We start from the raw sequence: 11,960 nt of genomic DNA, 5'->3' as shown, positions 1-11,960 counted from the left end.
TAGAATGATGTATGTATCGAAATCTGATAACTTAGGTACAAACATTACAATAACTTTTTGCTGGGTAAAAAGTTGTTGAATACACATACTCCGATAACTTCTATGTAAAAGGGTGATAGTAGACACACTACAAACCTAATAACTTAGGTACAAAGACCACAATAACTTTTGAACGAGAGGCGGTAGTTGTTGGAAAACATACCGCCGGTAACTTTTGTGTAAAATGGCATTGGAATATATGTACCATGGATGTGATAACGTAGATGCAAACACTGCGAAAGTTTTTAGCCGCAGAAAATATCTATTGAATGCACACCTCTGGTAACTTCTGTATAAGAAGGATGGTAATAGACACACTGCAGACCTGATAACTTATGTACAAAAATCACGGCAATTTTGTTCAGGAAAAAGGTTATTAATATAACCCTCGGCAGTTTCTTTGTAAATTTCATGATAATATATGCATCGTGGACCTGATAACTTAGATACAAAAGTCGAGGTAAGTTTAACCCGAGAACAAAGGTTGTAAAACACGTGGTAAGTTGATAACTTATGTACCATTATCATGGTAACTTTAGTCAAAGGAAAAAAGTTCACAACCCAGTAACCTTCACGTGGATAGCATGGTAATGTAAGCATCGCAAACTTTTTATCTTACGTACAAACACCACAATCTTTTAAAAACCATACAAACACCATAAAAAATTGACCCCGACAAAAAATTTGTTGAAAAATATACCCCCGATAACTCCTGCATAAATAGCATGATAAAATACGCATCTTATATCCGATAACTTAAGTACAAACAACACAGTAACTTTGACCAGGGAATATTTTCTTTAAACAAATCCGGGGGTGGATGAGTTGTTGAGAATATACCCGGGTAACTTCCATGTAAATGCATGGTAATACATGCATAACATGGCTGATAACTCACGCACAAACACCTGAAAATTTTTTGACCCAAGAAAAAAGTTATGGGCAAACATATGCGGGTAACTTATATGAAAAAATAACATGGTAATATATGCACAACAAAGCTGATAACTTACTTAGCCGAAGCGTGGTAATTTTTTGACCGGGGAAAAAAGTAGTTGAACCCCCCTCCCTCGGTAACTCATGTATACTAACATGATAATATACACACAACAGTGTTGGTAACTTACTTAGCCAAGACATGGTAACTATTTTTGACTTTGGAGGGAAAAGTTGTTGAACAATAGCATGATAAATTCCTTACAAAAAGCATGATAAAATAAGTACAACAGAGTTGATAACTCATGCACAAACACCACGGTAACTTTGATCTGGGGGTGGGTTGTCTGAAAACATACCCTCGATAACTTTCGTGTAAATAGCATGGTACTACATGCACCGTATACATGACAATGCACGCACAAACAACATCGGACCAACGGTTGTGGAAGCCCGACATGCAGAAGTTGAAAAGCACTACAAACACTCTCGAGGTTGTGGAAGCCCGACATGCGGAGCACGTCGCCGACGCGGTACCGGTTCAGCATCGTGTACGTGGTGACTACCACCTCGTACTCCCGCCCGGCCTCCACGCGTGCGAGGTCCACATGGCCAACCAAACACGCCCAATATTACTCCAGTTAGATTACAAAACCAGTCTAGAGTCCATTTTCAAACTGTGCAGTACTTAAGAGCGTGTTTGGTTGCCTGCATCGAGCCCAACGATCGATCATTTGAAATTTCCTTTGACCAGCAGCCTAATCTCGTAGTTCCTCACAACATTCGTATTGTAAGTTTTTGGTTTCGACAATCGTAGCTTCATCTCTCTTTGAACAACAGTCTACTACATTGGCGCCGCCATGTCGAGCTCCTCTGTCCACTGCTCAGAGCCCTCCTATTTGTCCCTCTCGACGCCAAAGCCCTTCCCCTTTATCACCTTGCCCACTTCCTCCTACACTAGAGTCGTTTTCAGCGTCTCTCATCTCGGCCTACTCTCTGTCGTCCTCCTACTGCACTGATGCTACAATGGCGCGCACACTACTTTCTTGTGTCCTCTGTCTCTATGCACACTGCAGTTTGCCGCGCCGCCGACGGGTCGATCATCTTGGCCTCCTCTCTCTCGTCCTACTACACTGGAGTCGTTTTCGGCATCGATCATCTCGCCTTCCTCTCTCGTCCACTACACTGACTATACCATGGCACCAGCACTGCATTCTCCACCTCCGTCGACTGTCTTTGCGCGAGCATCACAACTAGTTCACCGACGGGGTCGCTCGTCCACAACTCCATGCTCATTGTGTCGGAGACAGCGCCACGGCCACTATCCACCGCAGTCGCCATGGTCCGGCGCACACTGCATTTTTTCTCCCCCTTCCTCTGCTATCTCTTAACCCTGTGTGCTAAGTGCAAGTGCTAGCTCTTAATCATACCCCATGCGGGCAACGAAACAGCGTGTAGTTTATGCACCGAGACAATGCAGGCAACCAAACAACGTGCCAAAGTTGATCCCCTAATACAGGAAGTCCATATGCGGGCAACCAAACAACTTATAGATGTCGTATATGAGGCTGTTTTTTCAGAGCCAGGCTGGGTGGAGATGGACATGCAAGGCAGCTACTGTTGCAAACTGGAACCGAACACGCCCTAAATCTAGCCAAGCAGATCTCACCTGCACTATATAAAAGTACAACAAAATCTGGGCCCTGTGTTTGTGCAAGCTCTGCACACGCTTGTTCATACGACCATGTCGGTTCGTACGAGCATGTCGGTTTGTAAGTCATACGGGCATCTCCAATGCCGACTTGTGAATTTCTTCCGTATATGTCCATTTTTATGTCTGAGCGTGGTCTGCGGATAAGATACGAGAGGGGGAGGAGAAAAAGTATGTGGAGACAATGCATGCGGTATTATATTTGTGGTTTAGTGTCCGGTTGAGATGAGAGAGGGAAGAAGGGACCATGCATGTACGGTTCGAGGAGAGAGAGAAGAAAGGGACTGTATGTGATTGGTCAAGTGCATGTTCGGACTCCGACAAAGCTCCGATGTTTATTTCAAGAATACAAAATTTGGATGTTCGCACATCTTCGTGGATTCATACAGATCCTCATTGAATTGCAAAAGTAAACAAAATTATGTTATGCGAAAGTTTAGCTGCACAGCGGCGTCGGAGGACGCCCAGAAGCTTCGGCTCATGGATGTGTCACGGATTTTTCTTGGTCCAGTGCGGCAGGGTAGGGCTGAAGTGGGTGGAGATGACGCGCGAGTCGAGCATGCAGCTCGATGATTGACGGGAGCATGACGCAGTGGGGCGCCTTGTACCGGTTGATGGATGATGGACCCGCCACGGGAGATGGCCTGGTCCATGAGCTCCTTGAAGGTGCCTGGCCGGATGACCCGGATCTCGAGCGGCCCGATCGACCCGTCCACCACCTTTCTTCGCCGGTACACCGCGTTCAGGGCCTCCTCCATCTCCAGGCAGCAGCCCTCAAGGGTCTCCCTGTCAACCTCCGCCGCGCCATCGGGATACCCTCCGTGCACGTGCGGCTGGTGTACTCGGCCACGACACCCCGTGCGGGCGGAGCAGCTCCGCGGCCCGCTCCACGGCGCGGTGCAGCTCGGCCTCGTCGGTCTTGTCGGTCTCGACGGAGAGCAGCACGTTTTGGCGGGGCACGAACTGGAACTGCGGCGCGGCGTTGTGCAAGTCCGACATGCAGAGCATGTCGCCGACGCGGTACCGGTTCAGCCCCGTGTACGTGGTGACCGCCACCTCGTACTCCCGCCCGGGCTCCACGCGTGCGAGGTCCACGAGCTGGGGCTGCCCCTCATCGCCGGTGATCTCGTCCGCGGTGACAAACTCGAAGTAGGCTACATTGGGCATGAGGGTGTAGGACACCTCGGACAGGTCGCATAGCGGGCGGAGGTTTATGCCCATGAAACACTCTGAGGACGCGTACGAGGTGGACACCATCGGCAGGCCGCCGTTGTAATATTTCAGCGTCGGGACGTACTGAGCCATGGAGCCGGTGACGACGACATCATGTACCTCGTGTTCGGCCAGATGCGCGTGACAATGCCAGCCCAGTCACCCTTGCAGCACTCTTGCCGAATGAGCCGGGCGAGCTCGGGGTCCAGCCCACTGACGACGCCCGTGACGGCCTCGCGCACCGACGTGTCGGTGACGCCCGGACTGAGCACGCCGGCCTTGATGTCGGCGGCGAGCTGCTCCCAGTTGAGAGGAAGCGTATGGCGCACAGGAGGCTGGCGGCGAACACGGCGCCGATACGGAGCACGTCCTGACGCTGGCACAGGCCACATACCATGTGCGCGTACATGCTCTGCACAGGACGAGTAAATTGCATAAAACCACCACTTTGAAAACTAGATTTGCGAAAAACACTATAATACATTTTTTTTGCAAAAAACACCACGTCTATAGTAATCTTTTTTACAAAAAACACCGATCGGCGGATCGGGCTCAGTTAAGTGACTTTATGACAAATAGGACCCGCCAGTCAGTCTTATCTAATTCCGACATGTTCCAATTTTATGTGTATATTCATGTAGTTTTCTTTCTGATTGATTTATGCTTTTTTTAGATTTTTTTTAATTTAGGTGTATATTGATGCATCGTTTACATAGTTGCATGAGTTTGTATAATTGTGTGGTATGCTAATTGAGGTGTCTAATTGTGAGAAAAAAAATTAAGACATGACCGGTCAGTGCCCGCGAACATGCCCGGGCAATGTCCGTGGGCGTTTGAGGGCCGGAATTACCGAGTCCGGCTGTAGATGTTCTTACGCATGCACTACAAAATTTTCAACGCCAATTGGCAAGCCCGCGCATCGTTCTGGAAGACTATGTAGGAATATCCGAAATGGCAGTGTACTTGGTCCGCGACCTGTTCCGGTCCATGCCGACAAACTTCAATGTATAATAAATCAGTTTAATTACCTAGTCCAAGATTCTCGTATCACCTCCGAAAGAGAGTTCGTTTTTATTTACAGCAAAGCCAAACGAAATTTCGTCCTTATGACCGCACACCAGGAGACGATTTCTTCACGGATACATTTTCTTTTTGCGGGACTCTTCATGGATACATTAATTAGCAGTTTCAATCAAGTAGATAAATTAACTTGGACCGAGATTGGGTGACGACTGGGCCATCTAGTCCTGGAGCCATTGTTAATTTTGTACACCAGTTTCAAGTACATCTATCGAAGTGCTTGCTAGATCGTGCAGCTAGCTTTCATATATATTAAGGTGGCACCGTACACAGACATACAAATTCTTACCATAGCAAGCTGCTCCTGCTCCGCGACCAGCCATGGAGATGTCGCCTCTCCTGAAGCTCGTCTCAATCACTCTACTACTAATACCCTGGTTTCCTCATACCATGGCAGTGACATCCCTCCTGGAAGAGCAAGCAGAGGCCCTCCTTGCCTGGAAAGCCACACTCAAAAGCCATCCAACCCAGCTACAATCCTGGGGAAGTGCAAACAACACCGCGCGGCCATGCAGCTGGCATGGCATCAGGTGCAGCAAGCGTCGAGCAAGGCGCCGGGAGGTGATCACCGAGATCTCTCTACCCGGGTTGGGGCTCGGAGGGGAGCTGGACAAGCTCAACTTCACTGTGCTGCATACTCTCATGAGCATCCAACTCTCCAACAATAAGATAAGGGGCTCCTTTCCACCTGTTTTAGCATCATCCTTACCAAAGCTGAGACACCTAATGCTCCAAGAGAATGAGCTTTCCGGTGAAATACCAAGCCAAATAAAACTACTAGAGAGCCTGGTTGTGTTAGATTTCTCAGCCAACCACTTGTCTGGTCTCATCCCCACAGAACTAGGCTACCTAAAGAAGCTGGCTAGGTTAGATTTTTCCAACAACAGCCTCGCTGGTCCTATTCCAAGAAATCTAGGGAAATCTACTAGTATCACAATCTTGTACCTTGGTGGTAATCAGTTATCCGGATACATCCCTCAAGAACTAGGTTACCTGCTGCATTTAAATCAGCTGTCTCTTCGGAAAAACAAGTTAATTGGTTCCATCCCCAATTCCTTTGGGAGATTGATTAACCTCAAAGGCTTGTACCTATGGGGTAACCAACTTTCCGGACGTATTCCTCAAGAACTTGGTTTCCTAGTAAATTTAGAAGAGTTGGATCTTAGCAGCAACCAACTCACGGGTTCCATCCCCGGTACATTTGGAAGTTTGTCAAAGCTCACTATGTTGCACCTTTTTGGTAATAAATTATCCGGATATCTTCCTCGAGAACTAGGCAACCTGTCAAATCTTGAATATTTGGAACTTAACAACAACCAACTCATGGGTTTCATCCCCCATATCTTTGTAAATTTGACAAAGCTCTCTATCTTGCGCCTTGATGCGAACCACTTCTATGGACATCTTCCTCGAGAACTAGGTTACATGGTGGATCTTGATAACTTGGATCTAAGCGAGAACAAACTCATTGGTTCCATCCCCAATACCTTTGGAAGTTTAACTAAGCTCACTCGCTTGTACCTATGGGGTAACCAACTTTCCAGAAGTATTCCTCAAGAACTTGGTTTCCTAGTAAATTTAGAAGAGTTGGATCTTAGCAGCAACCAACTCACGGGTTCCATCCCCAGTACATTTGGAAGTTTGTCAAAGCTCACCATGTTGCACCTTTTTGGTAATGAATTATTTGGATATCTTCCTCAAGAACTAGGGAACCTGTCAAATCTTGAATATTTGGAACTTAACAACAACCAACTCATGGGTTTCATCCCCCATATCTTTGTAAATTTGACAAAGCTCTCTATCTTGCGCCTTGATGCTAACCACTTCTATGGATATCTTCCTCAAGAACTAGGTTACATGGTGAATCTTGATAACTTGGATCTAAGCGACAACAAACTCATTGGTTCCATCCCCAATACCTTTGGAAGTTTAACTAAGCTCACTCGGTTGTACCTTGATGCTAATCAGTTAACCGGACATATTCCTCGAGAACTAGGTTACCTGGTGGATTTACAAGAACTGGCTCTTAGCAATAACAAGCTCACTGGTTCCATCCCTGATGTCATTGGAAAGTTGACTAAGCTAAGAAAATTGCGTCTCGGTGATAATAATTTCTCCGGACATATTCCTCAAGAAATCGGTACCTTTATGAATCTTGTGGTCTTGCAACTTGGTGCAAACAATTTCTCTGGTCCCTTGCCACCCGAGTTGTGTGTTGGAGGCCTTCTCCAGAATTTAACTGCATTTGATAACAATCTGAATGGACAATTGCCATCAAGTTTGGGAAACTGCAAAAGCCTAGTCCGAGTTCGTCTTGAAAGGAATCAAATAGAAGGTGATATCTCTGAGTTGGGAGTTCATCCTAATCTTGTTTATATGGACATGAGTTCAAATAAACTATTTGGCCAATTGTCTTATAACTGGGGAGTTTGTCATAATCTTACCAAGCTATGCATATCAAACAACAACATCACAGGGAAAATACCTGCAAGTATGGGGAGGCTATCTCAGCTAAATGTACTTGATCTCTCCTCAAACAGTCTCGAAGGAGAGCTTCCTAGAGAACTAGGCAATTTAAAACAATTATTCCAGCTGCATCTTGCAGATAATTTGTTCCATGGAAGCATACCACAAGAATTTGGAGCATTGTCCAGTCTAGAGTTGTTGGATTTATCATCAAATAACCTTAGTGGTTTGGTACAAGGATCAATTGAGAATTGTTTGAAGCTCCGCTCATTGAATTTGAGTCACAATAATTTTAAAGGAAACATCCCTGTAGTGCTTGGGGTGTTGAACAACTTACATGACATGTTGGATTTAAGTGATAATTCATTTACTGGGAAAATACCTAGCCAACTTAGTGGTCTGATAATGCTGGATAATTTGAATCTTTCACACAATGAACTTTATGGTGTAATCCCATCATCATTTCAGAGTATGAAAAGCTTGACATCCATTGATTTATCTTACAATGAATTGGAAGGACCAGTCCCAGAGAGTAAGCTCTTCAAAGAAGCTCCAGTTCAGTGGTTCATCCATAATAAGATGCTATGTGGCATAGTGAAAGGATTGCCTCCTTGCAATAACACAACTTGGAGTGGAGGGAAAAGGAAACGATACGAAACACTTGTACTAGCCATGGTTACTGCTCTAGTATCTCTTATTCTTGTTGTGGCGACGTTGATGTTCACCAATGCAAGGAAGAAATCCATGAAAATTAAAGAGGATATAGTAACACCCAAAAAAGTATTCTCTATTTGGAATTTTGATGGGGGGGATGTCTTCAAACAGATAGTTGAAGCAACCAATGATTTTAGTGAAACACATTGTATAGGAACTGGGGGATATGGATCTGTCTATAAAGCCAAACTTGCAACATCTGAAATATTTGCAGTGAAGAAGATACACATGATTGAAGATGACTATTGTGTGAACGAGTTGGTATTCAATAGTGAAATCGAGGCATTGGTGCAGACTCGGCATAGAAACATCGTAAAACTATTTGGATATTGTTCCTCTAGCCAAGGCAAATATCTTATCTATGAATACATGGAGAGGGGAAACTTGGCAGAAACACTAAGGGACAATGAAAGGGCAATTGAATTGGACTGGAGAAGGCGAATAAATATTGCACTGGATGTTGTTCATGCTTTGGCATACATGCATCATGATTGTTCATTACCAATAGTCCACAGAGATATAACAAGCAACAACATTTTACTTGATCTGGAATTTAGGGCTTGCATCTCCGACTTCGGTATGGCTAAAATTCTCAATATTGATGGTCAAAATCTCACAAGTCTTGTTGGGACGAAAGGCTATATTGCCCCAGGTAAAGAAAATAAAACCTCATCAAATACTTTTATAGTTTTGACACTACATATGCACATACATGTAAAATTTGATGTCAATGAAACTTGAATTGTTTAGTTGCAACACATACACTAATTAATTGGTATTAATTGCAGAGCTATCATATACAGAGAATGTGACGGAGAAATGTGATGTATACAGCTTCGGCGTTCTTGTTCTAGAGCTATTTATGGGATACCATCCAGGAGATTTTCTCTTTTCTCTCTTGTCGTCCACCAAAAATAATGACGTGTGCTTGCAAGATGTGCTAGACTCAAGGCTCATTGTCCCTAATGCTGAAACTGCTAGGGAAATATACTACATCCTCAGTGTTGCAGCTCGGTGTCTGGAGCCTATTCCATCAAGCAGACAAACAGCACGACGTGTTCGTGACGAGCTATCTGTGATTAAAGTATGTGAAGATCATGTTGATTATATGCATACTGGCCTCAGCATTCCTGCAAAACAGTGCCTATGATTATGGGCGATGAACTCACGTCTTGTAGTTTCTTGTTTGCTACCTATGTACTTTCTCAAAAAGTGTCATTTCCTCGGTAACTAGCACGACAAAGGAATTCTAATGGTATGTATGGAACTAGCAAACATGTACTAATGTAAGAATCATACCATTATAAACCAGTTTGATTTGATTTTAACATTGTACGATGTAGCAATTACGTATAAATTGACCACGACCACTAGTTCATTAGCCTCGATGCATTAGTTATGTCCTTATAATGGGGCTTCGAAAGAAGCACCAGTTCTTGCCCGACGCCTGGACACGTTTATATAGTGGGTGGATGCGGGGAGCCAGCCAGAGAGGTGTTTAATGCTTGTCGCCATAGGAACGAACGTGTGGCACTCGGGGCGCCAGAGTAGGTTCCTCGGCGCACGTGCCAGTTTAATGGAGGTAGGCTAGCAAACGAATGTCTGCGCAGCGGGCGGTGCTCTCTGCCGTTGAGACGCTTCAATGTTGGTTCCAGTGAGCGGCGTCCGCTCTGAGCCAGTATGAATGCGGACAGCTGGCTTCGGGTGGGAATAGGGGCGGACCCAAAACAAAAATGTCTCGGTGTCCGCATATACACTATACTAGCCACATGTACACTATGCAAGGGATGGATAACAAGCAATGATATACATAAAATTAATACACTGAATTTTGAAATATTTGGTAGTAATATTTTCTAGCAAAATTGATTTCTTCTAGAGCTTGAGATGAACCCACTGTAATAGTGTCTAAATGTTGTTCATATGTGGAGGCATTGTTTCTTTGTGCGATGGATCGTCATCTGGTTCATGTGCCGGAGATGTGGCATCAGGAGGTTCACGTGATGGACCAGCATTATAATCTTGTGTCGATGCCTTCATCTTTTGAAGAAACCTTTCCATAAATTCCCCTGTAATTCGCCGGCAAATATGTAATCGTAAGCGCACAACGAGTTACATTATCTATTTTTAAATATGCAAGAAATATGAAACAATAAGTACAGCATATTGATCAAACTACTAGACAATTTTTCATGGACGTCGATAACTGTCACACGTGTGGCAGGAAAGAAGACGCACCACACGTCTCTAATACAAATAGATTGCCACGTCATCGCATGCATGCATGCGAGAATCTTTTCGGATTTTCAGTTTTTAAAATGTTTTATCTCTTAAATGAAAAATCTGATTGAAGATCTGTTTTCACCATTAAATCCCTCGCGAGGAGATCTTCAAAACTAGATCTCATATCGATATATTTCGGCGAATTTTTTTTGATTAAAAGTTGCCATGTCTATTACACATGAATTGCCATGATATTGACACTGAAGTTGCCATGATATGTTTCAACTATTTTTTTTATATTTAAAAGTAAATTTTAACATATTATAAAACGAAGAATGAAGAAACTAGACTTGTCATGCACCATAAACTAAAATTGCCATGGTACATGCACTTAAAATTGCCATGGTTCAATAAAAAAATATTTTTATGGTCAAAGTACTGGAATTGTCATCATCAAAAAACTAAAATTTCCATGATCTACAAACTAAAATTGCCACATGGCAACTTTAGTTTAAGCACTATGACAACTATAGTCTAAACATCATGGCAATTTCTGGGCAAAAAAAAATCGTCGAAACATATCAACATGGAGTCTAGTTTTAAAGATCTCGTTGAGACGGATTTAATGGTGAAAAAGGATTTTTAATTCGCTTTTTAATTTAGGAGATAAAACATTTTTAAGCCGAAATCCGAAAAGATTTCTGCTGATGTCATCTATTCATACGTGGCAAAATGAGTAGTGATAGAGGCGTATGGGCGATATGCAAACGCCCACACGTGTGGGCATTAGTTTTCCCCTTTTTCATATTGTCGTCGCGCGGTCAACAAATAATCCAGAGATATGAATCAGTTGAAGACATTATCAAATCACAGCAATCCAATTCCCAATCGTAATATATACCAAACCCTAACCACACAATTTAGACATAAGAAAATAGACAAAACTAAGGTTAGTTGCGTACTTGAGCGAGATTGACTTCAGCACTAAATCTGAAGATCCGACGGCTAAAAATGCTAATGCTCTGAGATGACTGGAAAAGTGCTTAATTTTAATGTCTCTAAATTTGCAGTCGGCAATAGGTAAGGGCCGGAGTGCGCAGCCGACTCTGGCTTCCAGAGCACTGAAGCAGGCGACGGCGGACACCCTCACACCGTATCGCTGCGGGCAAATGAACATACGAATAGATAGACGCATGTACGTACAGAGATGAGAGATCGATCCAATCCATCTATAGCTAAGAGCATATCTAGTAGACCCCGCAAAACCCCGACCTGTAAAATAACCGTCAAAATACGACTCGCCTTGCAAAATCCCGCCCGAACAGACCCGGCAAACGCGATCGGCCCATAAAAATTTTTGAGGAACGCGGCAAGAACGAGACCCCAACCCGCGAATACGAGGGTTCCCCCGGCCCATCGGTACCCTGCATATAGGGCGGAGCGGTTGGTGGGAGGACATTTTAGCTCGCGCTTTTCCCCACCTACTACCTCCCCTCTCCCCCTAGCCCCGCCGCCCACGATTCCGGCGAAAGTAGCAGGCGGGATCACGCCGAAAGGCCGCCACATGCACGAGGTTGCC

General features: G+C 44.4%; 1 protein-coding gene and 1 pseudogene across 1 annotated transcript; one reads left to right on the top strand and one right to left on the bottom strand.

Annotated features, from left to right (window-relative positions):
* Positions 1-3,175: 3,175 nt before the first annotated feature.
* Positions 3,176-4,334, bottom strand: LOC119360279 (annotated as a pseudogene).
* Positions 4,335-5,299: 965 nt separating this feature from the next.
* Positions 5,300-9,308, top strand: LOC119360755 (probable leucine-rich repeat receptor-like protein kinase At1g35710). Its single transcript, XM_037626264.1, has 2 exons — positions 5,300-8,810; positions 8,947-9,308. The coding sequence occupies exons 1-2, from the start codon at positions 5,300-5,302 to the stop codon at positions 9,306-9,308; spliced, it is 3,873 nt and encodes a 1,290-aa protein (XP_037482161.1).
* Positions 9,309-11,960: the final 2,652 nt, after the last annotated feature.

The sequence above is a fragment of the Triticum dicoccoides genome, chromosome 2B, assembly GCF_002162155.2.
Source record: "Triticum dicoccoides isolate Atlit2015 ecotype Zavitan chromosome 2B, WEW_v2.0, whole genome shotgun sequence".
NCBI classification, from domain to species: Eukaryota; Viridiplantae; Streptophyta; class Magnoliopsida; order Poales; family Poaceae; genus Triticum; species Triticum dicoccoides.
The sequence above is the reverse complement of the archived record's forward strand: the minus strand, read 5'-3'. Positions and strand labels throughout refer to the sequence as shown.